Genomic DNA, 12,188 nt, shown 5'->3' with positions numbered 1-12,188 from the left:
TTCACCACACCTATCCCCACCTTTCCCCCCTGCCAGGTATCGCCCTTTACAGGACATTTATGCCTCCACTGAGCCCATCACACATCGATCTGGTACTTTTACAGTTACTAATGGTTCTAATGATTCTATTGAGCCTACTTGTTTTACACAGGCATCTAAAAGTGCAGAGTGGCGTGTAGCAATGTCCGAAGAGTTTAATGCTTTGCTATGGAATGGCACCTGGAAATTAGTCCCACCTGCACCTCACCAAAATCTTATTGGGTGCAAGTGGGTCTTTCGAATAAAGAGGAAGGCAGATGGGAGTCTAGAGCGCTATAAGGCTCGGCTGGTTGCGAAGGGCTTTCACCAACAACAGGGCCTTGACTATGGGGAAACGTTCAACCCGGTGGTCAAGCCAACGACTATTCGCAGTGTTATCTCCATCACTGTCTCCCAGGGCTGGCCAATACGACAGTTAGATGTCCACAACACCTTTCTACATGGCCGGCTCGAGGAGGAGGTTTACATGACTCAACCTCCAGGCTTTGTGGACCCCAATCGGCCTCACCATGTATGTCGTCTATAGTGATCCTTATATGGCTTAAAGCAAGCACAAAGGGCATGGTTCCAGCGCCTCACTGAATTTCTGATGCAGCTTGGCTGTGTTGGGTCCAAGACAGACACTTCTCTATTCATTCATCATCAAGGAAGCTAGATTTGTTAGATATTGATTTATGTAGATGACATTTTGGTCACCTGCAATGACCAAACTGAGGTTCACTCTCTTCTTCAACACCTCTCTAAGGAGTTCTCGATCAAGGATTTGGGGCCTTAGCACTTTTTCTTGGGCATTGAGGTGCTGCCCCATTCGAAAGGATTACTTTTGTGCCAGGCAAGATACATATCAAATTTGTTACATAGGGCTGGAATGGATAACTGCAAGCCTGTGTCCACTCCTATGTCCAGCACTAAGCTACCATCTGACTCAGGGGGTGCTGCTATGCCTAATCCCACTGAGTACTGATCCATTGTAGGAGCCCTGCAGTACGTGACTCTAACATGCCCTGATGTGTCTTTCTCAGTCAACAGAGCGTGCCAATATATGGATTCACCCACGGTTGAACATTGGCAACTTGTCAAGTGCAGATTGCGCTATTTGAGGCATACCCGAACTCATGGTTGATTGTTTGATAGAGCATCCACGCATACATTGCAAGCCTTTTCTGATGCAGATTGGGCTGGAGACAGTTCTGATTGGAAATCCACAGGTGGATTTGCCATTTTTCTCAGCAACAATTTGATTTCTTGGACGTCCCACAAGCAGTGCACTGTTGCGCGCTCCTCTACAGAAGCAGAGTACAAGTCCCTGGCTGATGCAGCTGCTGAGCTAATATGGTTAGAATCTTTATTTTACGAGCTTGGATTCCCGTTGAAAGGCCCATCAATACTTTGGTGCGACAATATAGGCGCCACATACCTCTCGGCTAACCCGGTTTTCCATGCTCGCACAAAGCATGTGGAAATTGAATTCTACTTTGTGCGAGACCAGGTTGCCAAGTGCCAGCTTCAGGTTCAATTTATTTCCACAAAGGACCAGCTCACTGATACATTCACAAAGTCGTTGGGCACTGTGCGGTGCCAATTCATTAGGGACAAGCTGAAGATTCGCATCCCGAAATCTCCACCCTGAGGGGATGTATTAAGGGTATACATGTCTTTCTCCTCTCAAGATCATATGTGGCAGAAATCTTGTTGAGTATCCCACATATGATATCAAATCTCTCTATAGATGGCAACTCAGAATCATTATCACATGTGATAAGGAATAGGATCTCATGAATATTGCCTACAATATCTTCCATATTTTATGTAGTTTGTTTCCTTGTATAACCATAGTGAATATCTTGTAATTGTATTAGTATTTATACTCTCCCTTTGACAGAGATCAATAATACAATGAAATACAATTTACACGCTTCAATAGATACAAAGGAACGTCTCAATTCTCCTATATTCATTAATCTGTCTGACCTTGAAGATGAAGATAACCTACTTGGAGGACATGTTGATCCACCGGTTTTCCACCCTTTCTTCTACATGGATGACTGTGGAGGAAGTGAAGCTGAAATTGAAGGTGGAAATGGAGGTGAAATTGAATATGGAAATGAAGGTGGAAATGGAGCTGAAATTGAAGGTGGAAATGGAGCTTGCATTGGAGGAAGTGGAGCGGATTAAGCTACTTTTGGTGATGTTGTTTTGGTCTTTTTGTCTTGTGAACCTTGGAACTGATGGGTGTGAAGAATGGGATTATCTCTTGGCTTTGTAGTTTTTTTTTTTGTTTTTTTGTAGTTGTCTGATCTAAGCAGCAACCTATTAAAGAATGGGATTTTTCTTTTGGCTTTGTAATTTTTTTTTGGGGCTTTTTTGGTGAAAATCTTTTTGTAGTTGGCTGATCTAAGGGGCAACATATTTTAAGAAAATGTTATGAATGGTATTTTCCTCTATTTGGTCTTCAATGGTTGATCAATCTTGAAGTTTTGTAACCAATTATTTGGTTTAGGAAGCACTTGGTTCGTGTGGTATGGGATACTGATTTTTCAATTGATGTGCTTTATAAAAACAGTGGAATGTTGTCATTTCTTCTTCTTCTTCAGCTTCTAATATGAATCTAATGTCGATCAATTTTGCTTGTGAAAAGATAGAGCTCAAGACAATGGCTCATGTTATTGGGATTGATAGGGAACATAAAAACTGTGAAGATCTCGATCTTCAGTACAGCTAGTGATGCAGTTAGTGTATTGGTGGATTCCATCCACAAAGAAGTTAAAGTGTTGTTGTAGCATCTGGCTGAGTACTGTGCCCCGAATCCATGCGTTGTGAACTCAGTTGTGAACTCAGTCCTTGAGATTTAGGTTTTGTTCACTTGAATCCAAATTTGGTAGCCATTAATCCTACTCTCTGTTGACTTTTCTCTAATGTGATATATTTATACATCTCTTGAATTCTATTGTTCCCAACTATGTTGTTCCCAACTATCCTATTAGTTGGCTCTTAATCAATTTGATCGCTTCCCAATATTCCCCTTTACATTAAATTCTCCACCCAAATAGAATGTTGGTTGACTTGATATCCCTATGGTAGATGGGACTATGTGTTGAGGAGTAAAGATAAGTCAAGGCCTTTGCTGTTTGTTAAAGGAAATGGGACTTCCATGGAGCCACAATTTGGGCAAGTCCAAGAGAAATTAGACGTTACAAAGTGTTCCAATTAATAATTAGATGACATTCCATCTATCAATCATCATTAATCCGATCCAAGTTAGCATATTATATGATAAATAAAACAAAGGAGGGCTGTGTCAAAGAGCAATCAATAAGAAAATGTGTTTCTCCATGAACCAGCAGAAATCCAACTGGGTATTCAATATGCGGGGGTGGGGCTTGTCATTAGGGCATAATCGAGGGGAGGGATGAGTAATATAGTCAAAAAAAAAAAAAAATTACCATGTCAATTACCAAAAAAAAATTTACAGCAATTCCAATTGCCAACTTAAAAAAAAAAAAGTTTAACATCTCATGAGTTTAACTTAAAAAAAAAAAATACAGCACTTAGAGAGCATAATGAGTTTCTCCATGAACCCTTGCTTCCGACCATCGTGCCATGAACCAGCAGAAATCCAACTGGGTAGTCAATATGCGGTGGTGGGGGGCTTGTCATTAGGGCACAATCGAGGGGAGGGGGGAGTAATTTACTCAAAAAAAATTACCATTTCAATTACAAAAAAAAAAAGAAAAATACAGCAATTCCAATTGCCAATAATAAAGTTTAACATCTCATGAGTTTAACTTTAAAAAAAAAAAAAAATACAGCAACTAGAGAGCATAATGTGTTTCTTCATTAACCCTTGGTTCCGACCTTCATGCCATGAATCCTCATAACAGCAGCCATTGGCAAAATGATACCCCAAACCCATAGATCTTGTATCCGAAATACTCTCCAGCATATGTATCTCCATTCCTGAGTAACCAAATACTTAAACAACAGATTGCTTTTAATTAAACTTACAAACAGATAAAGATTCATATGATCTCAACAATAAGATTGTCTCCTCTGTCCTCACCGTTTTATCAATCCAAATTCAGTGTGAAGGTTTATAGACTACTCAATCTTCAATTTTCTAAATTGTAATCAGTCAATAACAAACCACAAAAAAATATAATAAAATAACCCAAATGCAGGACAGAACCCACCTAATAACAAGAAAAATACAGCAACTAGAGAGCATAATGTCATTAGGGCATAATCGATGGGAGGGGGGAGTAATTTACTCAAAAATATATATATATATATATATATTACCATGGCAATTACAAAAAAAATAAAAAATTGCAGCAATTCCAATTGCCAATAATAAAGTTTAACATCTCATGAGTTTAAGTTAAAAAAAAAAAAAAAAATACAGCAACTAGAGAGCATAATGTGTTTATTCATGAACCCTTGGTTCAGGCCTTCATACCATGAATCCTCATAACAGCAGCCATTGGCAAAGTGATACCCCAAACCCATAGATCTTGTATCCGAAATACTCTCTACCATATGTATCTCCATTCATGAGTAACCATGTACTTAAACAACAGATTGCTTTTAATTAAACTTACAAACAGATAAAGATTCATACGATCACAACAATAAGATTGTCTCCTCTTTCCTCACTATTTTATCAATCCAAATTCAGTGTGAAGGTCAATATACTACTCAATCTTCAATTTTCTAAGCTGTAATCAGTCAATAACAAACCAAAAAAAATATAATAAAATAACCTAAATGCAGGACATGACCCACCTAATAACAAGAAAAATTGTACAGTATGATAAAAATTCCACACCAACACAAGTATAGAAGCATTCAAGCCACCAAGAATACAAATTCTCTATTCATCCAAAAGAAGGCACCAAGACAACAATTCAACCAAATTCCTACATGGGTTGCATAATAGGGACAATAATAAGTATACACTCAAGCGATTGTAGGTATGAAATGGGATGGACAGCAGCATATACAAGCCTACATGAGTTAATGAAACAAAAAATTTTATTGTAGCAGTGAACAATATAGGTCTAAGCAACATGCATCAATTCAACAAACACATGGTTTATGCTGTACCATTCTTAGGCAAGCATTCTAATAAGGAATCAATCATAAATATGTGTAAGAATGTTGAACAAACAAAGAAGAAAAGAGGTGGGGTTCATGAAATCGGGTGGGGAAGAAGTAAAAAGACAGAAGTAGACTGACAGTGCAACCGGGGGGAGAGGGGTTGGGAGGAGGAAGTAGTGGGAAGAAGAAGTGACAACATACACGAGATCAAACATACCAGATCAGAAATCTCTCTCTAATATCTACTCTTCATTGTATGGGCCGTTGAATTCATTTGCCAACGCTGATACTACCTGAACAAACATAAGGCATTGTCCCACATCATTAGTATTGCACTAAAAAGTACTAACACAAAACCAAGTTTCTTAGAAACAAACCTTCTTACAAGTGGACTTGTTATGCCCTAACTCCTTATAGTTGCCACATCTATTCTTCCTTCCACTTGTCATCTACATTGGATGTTTACTACGACTTTCATTAGGCCGACCCTTTGTGACCACATCCATAGGAATATGGAGATTACGATAGAGGTCAGGTGTAGCTTGGTAGAGGGTTGTGGGCCAACACCAAAAGTTTGTGAGTTGGATTCACCCATTACTTGTAAGATTTTTTGATTTACAATACCCAACGCAACTATAGCAAAATCACATGCCTCTTGTGAACCACTGATTGTGGCTATCAAACGTCTAATGGCATCTTGGAAAACCCACATACTTGTTACTGATCCAAAAGCTCCATCACTTAATTCTTTGTCACTCGTCAAATAATGCCTTGCATCTATAGTCCACCGTTTTAGGAGATATTGGGAAGGTATCTCCTTGAGGTCCATCTTATGGAAGATTCGTAGGATGTGTTTACATAACAAACCCATAAACTCAAACAATTTACAGCTACAAGTGACAACACCAGCATCAAGGTCATACCAAACTTCACACTTATACTCATCGGGAACATCAAAGGGAGCCACCAAATATTTTTTCTTTTGACCATGTACTTCCACTAACGTGGCTATCAATACTAGTGCTGCAGCCCATTGTTTCTTAAACATTTCAAAAATCTTCCTTGTATACACTTTAGATGCATGCACCTCTAGAGGATTGCCAACTAACAATGGAGGGTTTGTATTTATACAAGCAAAATTACTACTAGCTTCCCTCTCCTGACGGCCCTCTACAGCCCTTTCGTATTGTCGTGTAAACTTGTACAATGGGATTGATTGCTTAAAGTAACTGTAAAAGTAATAGTTCATCCCCTCGCTTCTTTGTGTAGATGACATGCCGGCAAAGAAAGTACCTCTTAGATATAGTGGTACCCAATGCACCCGTTGCTCGTACATTTTCTTCAACCACGCATGTTCAACAAGATTATAATTTACTAGTAACTCTTGCCAACATGTCTCAAATTCAATCTCCGTCTTACTACTGTATATACACTTCCCAAAATCCTGTTTGAATGACTGACTCGTCCCATAAAAATGGCTCAAGTATTCCATGCAATGTTATTGCACATGCCAAGAGTAATACCTATGCTTTGCGCTAGGAAACACATGTGGAATGGCCCTCAACAATGATGGACATTGGTCTGTAATAATTGCAACTAGTGGTCGATCCCCCATTGCTTTCAACCACGTAGAGAACAACTAAATAAACGACTCAATTGTCTCATCAGCTATCAACCCACATCCAAACAAAATACTTTGAACATGATGATTTACTCCGGTAAAGGGACCAAACGGGAAGTGGTATCGATTCTTCTTGTATGTTGTATCAAATACCACTACATCCCCAAATACATGATATTCAGCTCTCGCCGGCCCATCAACCCAAAAGATACCCCGTACACTACCATCATCTGTTGTGGCCATTTTGCAAAAGAATTGAGGATCACACAGTTTGTAATGGTGAAAATATTCCATTAACTTTTTTAAGTCCATCCCAAGAAACTTCTGATTTTGCCTCTTCATAAAATTCTTAAATGCCAACTTTGGCAAACCCACCTTGGAGTCCCCACCAGACATAGATTTCACAACCTCACAAATAGTTGCCGGTCCAATATCACAATCATCTAGAGTGGTTCCAATCTGTACAACGAAGTCTGAGAGCCATTGATGTGATTGAAGCTGATAAATTTCAGCGGGTGCCACGAGGCTATGGTTGTGGCCTGAAATAAATTGGTCAACAACTAAGCCCCCTTCAACTGATTTTACCCGCATATGAGCAGGACAGCCAACTCTACTATCAGCTCGACGAGTAACATCTTTCCCTTCTTGTCTTCTATCTTTGCAATCCTTAAAACCTTCCCTACTACAAATATACATGCGAGACAAGACATCCCCCTCCTTGTCCATTCCTTCTTTCCTTTTCCTTGACCTCTCCACTTTAGATTTCCGAACACTAAATCCCATCTTCTGAGCATAGGTGTTATAAAATTCATATGCATCGTTTGCATTGGCAAAATACTTCCCAATACATAGTTCCTCATTATGCTCAACAGGATTGTCAATGTGTTCCGTTGGATCATCAACAAAATTTTCACCCCCATCACCATTCTCACTTGGTTCATCCACAAATACATGATCTGCTATATCTCCATTGGTTATATCACTTCCATCATCAACTACCATGTCCCTACTATTTAATTCTTTTTCAATATCTTCCACATCTAATCGAAGAGCTTCCTCCATATCAGTGGGACCTTCATTAGCATACGCATCCTCTACAAAATGAAACACACAACTAAATGCAATATTAATTTCTATTCGTTGTCATATCAATAGCATTTCAAGGTAAAACTTACCTAAATCCCTATATGGTATAATAACCTTTGCCATAGATCCATCGACAATAGTATACGATAATCCATCGTCATGTTCCATTTTTTTGTTCCCTCTAAAACTCTGCAAGTATATAAGCATAACACAATTTTTTAGGATAATTGAAAAAGTAGTCAAAATGTGCAAGAATAGTCACTCCCATTTCCTTGTAATTTGGTGACGCAATGTGACAGAACGATGGAAGAAAGCAATCCAAATCAACACATGAAAATTATGTATGCCTAAGCATATATATTGCTTTATACCATTTATTTCAAATCAACACAAGAAAATTATGGTGCCTAGATCCAATGGTCCAAAATAAACCCCCAAAAGGTTTTTTGGTCTTAAACACCCCCTGCTGCCCAATACCTGAGCACACCCCCCCTTGCTGCCCAATGGTCCAAAATAAACCCCCCAAAAGATTCTTAAATAAACACCCCTGCTGCCCAATACCTAAGAATACACCCCCCCTTGCTACCCTCAATTATCGATTTCTTTTGATGGTCTCTTGTCTTTCCTTTATTGGTTTTATTAATGGTTCGATCTTAGTTTTTCATATGTATAAAAAAGGGAAAAAGAATGCTGCCAGATTGTGTTCACTGTGCCCAGACATAGGGAGGGCAAAATGACCACTCTGACCCCCTATTGGATGTCCAGAGATGCGTGAGGAAAAGAGTGTGTAACCCTTTTTCTATTCTTAACGAAAACTGCCCTCATCTATATGGATATAGGCATCTTATCGAATCACGTAAATCCTTACATTGTGTGATTATTTCTTCTTTCTATTTATTTTGTTTTTTGAATTATCAGTTTCTACAAAACCCACATACTCAAATCCATCTAAATTCAGTGTGAAGGTCAATAGACTACTCAATCTTCAATTTTCTAAACTGTAATCAATCAATAACAAACCACAAAAAATATACTAAAATAACCCAAATGCAGAACAAAACCCACCTACTAACAAGAAAAATACAGCAACCAAAGAGCATAATGTCATTAGGGCATAATCGAGGGGAGAGGGGAGTAATTTACTCAAAAAAAAAATTGCCATTTCAATTACAAAAAAAAAAAAAAAAAAAAAAAAAAATGCAGCAATTCCAATTGCCAATAATAAAGTTTAACATCTCATGAGTTTAACTTTTAAAAAAAAATACAGCAACTAGAGAGCATAATGTGTTTCTTCATGAACCCTTGGTTCAGACCTTCATACCATGAATCCTCACAACAGCAGCCATTGGCAAAATGATACCCCAAACCCATAGATCTTGTATCTGAAATACTCTCTACCATATGTATCTCCATTCATGAGTAACCAAATACTTAAACAATAGATTGCTTTTAATTAAACTTACAAATAGATAAAGATTCATACGATCGCAATAATAAGATTGTCTCCTCTTTCCTCACTGTTTTATCAATCCAAATTCAATGTGAAGGTCAATAGACTACTCAATCTTCAATTTTCTAAACTGTAATCAGTCAACAACAAACCAGAAAAATATAATAAAATAACCCAAATGCAGGACAGAACCCACCTAATAACAAGAATGATATATAGCTTTGCAGCAACTAACAATGGAGTCCACTATTTTGATCCATTTTACTAAACAAATATTTAACAACAAAAGTCACGGATATCACAACCAAAGAATAATGGAGCTCAAATGATCTCAGATATGCCCAGAAAATAAAAATCAGAAAGGGGAGTAATCACAAAAGAAAAGAGAGACCAATTATTCAATGGAAGTTGGCTCTACAGCCATTAAACGGAGAATCCATAGAAGATTGCTCTACAGCCAAAAAACAAACAAACAAAAATTGCTAACATGGAGGCTCTATTTTCTTATCCTCCCTATATAATCTAACCAATAGCCTATTTTCCCCTTTCTTTGTTGCTGCCATAGGTTTTGAAATAGTTCTATACTGCTGCTGGATTAAACAAATTTAAAGAACAGAAAAAAAACAAAGTATACCTGCGGTGAAGATGTCTCCCTCTATAATCTAACCGATAGCCTATTTTCCCCTTTCTTTGTTGCTGCCATAGGTTTTGAAATAGTTCTATACTGCTGCTGGATTAAACAAGTTTAAAGAACAAAAAAATGAAGTATACCTGCGGTGAAGATGTTGTATCCAAAATGCAGTGGCCTTCAGAGCTCGTGAACAGGGTATGTTCAAGCTTCAAAAAATAAAACCCACATCCAATCATTCACAAGGCCAGAAAGAGTGAGAGAGCGAGAGAGAAAGATAGAGACATCAAGAGAGCGAGAGAGAAAGACAGAGAGCGAGAGAGCGAGAGAGCGAGAGAGCGAGAGAGTGAGAGAGAGAGAGAGAGAGAGAGAGAGAGAGAGAGAGAGAGCAGACGTAGTATCTGTTGCTTCTCCTACAGGTTGTTGATGACATTCCAAGTGGGAAGCACGAATCAGCTGAGAACCCTAGGAAACTGAGGCGAGAAGACGAACGGGTGTTTTACATTTTTTAAGTGTATTAGGTATTTCTTTTTGGTAAGACAATACATATTTTGTATAAAAAAGGATACGTATTTAAGCGTATACCATTGTATACCAAATCAATGCATCATATTTAACTGTTTTAATCCTACGGTCTGAAAACTACCCCTCAAAAGATTCTTAAATGGGGTGGACAGACCAGGAAACCCTGCCCCATAAAAATAAATATAAATGAATAATAAAGCAATAATGGGAAAAATCGCATAGGTATAAACTAATAAGATGAGGGAATAAGTGATTTGAGGATATAAATTTTCTTTTTAGATGGCTTATTTTAAGTATAATTTATACATTTAAATATTTAAATATTATATGTTTACATATATGTATGTATGAACCACTGTGTGAGTAATGCTGTGCAAACTTGAACATAGATACGTAGGCATATTGAGATGTGTGTTTGTAGAATCTTGGGAAACCTAGGCAGTACTTAAAACCTTGTCCCTGCAAGTAGACCATACTCTACCCATAACCTAGCCCAACCAAGCCCAATAGGTTACAGAGTAAAAAAAAAAAAAAAAACTCCAAGCACTACCCTTATTCTTACCTAGGAAGTGAGTGAACCCAATAGATCACTGTAACACTGTGTGCAACCTCGAGCTAAGCTGTTTAACTTCTTGTCCATGATTGTTTTATAGTGCCGCAATTGATTTTAAGTTGAGTAGCCTTAGTGACCTGATACTTAGAAATTCTCTATGGCAGGACCTAATTGTGTTGTTTGGGCTTGGAGACCCCAGCAACATGCTCTACATTAGACGACTGAGGAAGATACTAGCTTGGATATGAGAGATACAGTCCCGGGCTGAGAACCAATTGATTGTCTTCTTGGCACTTGCAGATGCTAGTGGACTCGAGGGTTGTGCCATCTATCTTTCCCTAGCATATAAGGTTAGGGGTGATATAGGATACCTTTACGTGCAGGCTCTTATCACCAGGACGAAGTTGGAGAGACTTGCATGCTAGACACAGGTATAAAACTAAGAAATTGTTGTTTAATACAAATCTTCAACATAACATCATGCATAACATATCACAGCATCAAACACCCCACGAACATAAAATACTTAACAAAAACAATCAATAAGTAACATACCTCACTGGGATGATAGCATGATTTCACTGGAACTGTGGAATAGGTAATGTACATGTGATAGTTAGGAATTATATATTGACCTCGTTAAGAGTGTGGGAAATATTGAATGTATAGCTTCTTTCAAAAAAGCAATCATGGTCAACACTAGATCCAACTAAGGTGGTCATCGAGGAAGACGCCCTCGATTTGTTCCAGAAGTTGAGCTGTCGGACAGAATTGAAGCTTAGAATTTTGAAGTGTCGATTACTTCGCTGAGGGTACCAATGACTGCTCAAGCTACTGCCATTGCACCTCAGCCAGGTATAGCAGCTAGAGAGGTGAACGCCTTCATGACCACCATGATGCGGACCATGTAGCAACAATAGGAGCTATTGGGCCAAATGTCCACACAATTTACGGCCATGATGCAAGAGTGAGCAGTGCCGCCACCACCACCCAACCGGCTAATACTTTTCCACCACCTGTGCCTCAACACCTAGCGAAAAACTCTTTAGCCAAGGTGATGGAGAGATTCAAGAAACTCCAACCTCCCGTGTTTTCCAAGTTAAATTCTGAGGCAATGCCGGTGGAATGGTGGATTAGTGCCCTGGAGAAGGCATTTGACGTACTTGAATGTTCGGATGCGTAGAAGCTG

The 12,188-nt window shown here is 38.6% G+C and overlaps 2 protein-coding genes across 2 annotated transcripts; both read right to left on the bottom strand.

Moving 5' to 3' along the window:
- Window positions 1-5,378: 5,378 nt before the first annotated feature.
- LOC122659334 (protein FAR1-RELATED SEQUENCE 5-like) lies at window positions 5,379-6,628 on the bottom strand. Its single transcript, XM_043854457.1, has 2 exons — window positions 5,735-6,628; window positions 5,379-5,429 (listed from the first exon to the last, which is right to left on the bottom strand). The coding sequence occupies exons 1-2, from the start codon at window positions 6,626-6,628 to the stop codon at window positions 5,379-5,381; spliced, it is 945 nt and encodes a 314-aa protein (XP_043710392.1).
- Window positions 6,629-6,775: 147 nt separating this feature from the next.
- On the bottom strand, window positions 6,776-9,189 carry LOC122659333 (protein FAR1-RELATED SEQUENCE 5-like). Its single transcript, XM_043854456.1, has 3 exons — window positions 9,157-9,189; window positions 7,933-8,032; window positions 6,776-7,851 (listed from the first exon to the last, which is right to left on the bottom strand). The coding sequence occupies exons 1-3, from the start codon at window positions 9,187-9,189 to the stop codon at window positions 6,776-6,778; spliced, it is 1,209 nt and encodes a 402-aa protein (XP_043710391.1).
- Window positions 9,190-12,188: the final 2,999 nt, after the last annotated feature.

This window comes from Telopea speciosissima, chromosome 4 (assembly GCF_018873765.1).
Source record: "Telopea speciosissima isolate NSW1024214 ecotype Mountain lineage chromosome 4, Tspe_v1, whole genome shotgun sequence".
NCBI lineage: Eukaryota > Viridiplantae > Streptophyta > Magnoliopsida > Proteales > Proteaceae > Telopea > Telopea speciosissima.
The sequence above is the reverse complement of the archived record's forward strand: the minus strand, read 5'-3'. Positions and strand labels throughout refer to the sequence as shown.

Coding starts and splice junctions, on each gene's coding strand:
- LOC122659334 (XM_043854457.1), bottom strand. CDS start 6,628: ATGGAATACTTGAGCCATTTTTATGGGACGAGTCAGTCATTCAAACAG. Junction 5,430..5,734: donor TAAATCAAAAAATCTTACAA/GTAATGGGTGAA, acceptor ATGTTTGTTCAG/GTAGTATCAGCGTTGGCAAA.
- LOC122659333 (XM_043854456.1), bottom strand. CDS start 9,189: ATGGCTGCTGTTGTGAGGATTCATGGTATGAAG. Junction 8,033..9,156: donor TGAGGATTCATGGTATGAAG/GTCTGAACCAAG, acceptor ATATACTTGCAG/AGTTTTAGAGGGAACAAAAA. Junction 7,852..7,932: donor TATACCATATAGGGATTTAG/GTAAGTTTTACC, acceptor TTCATTTTGTAG/AGGATGCGTATGCTAATGAA.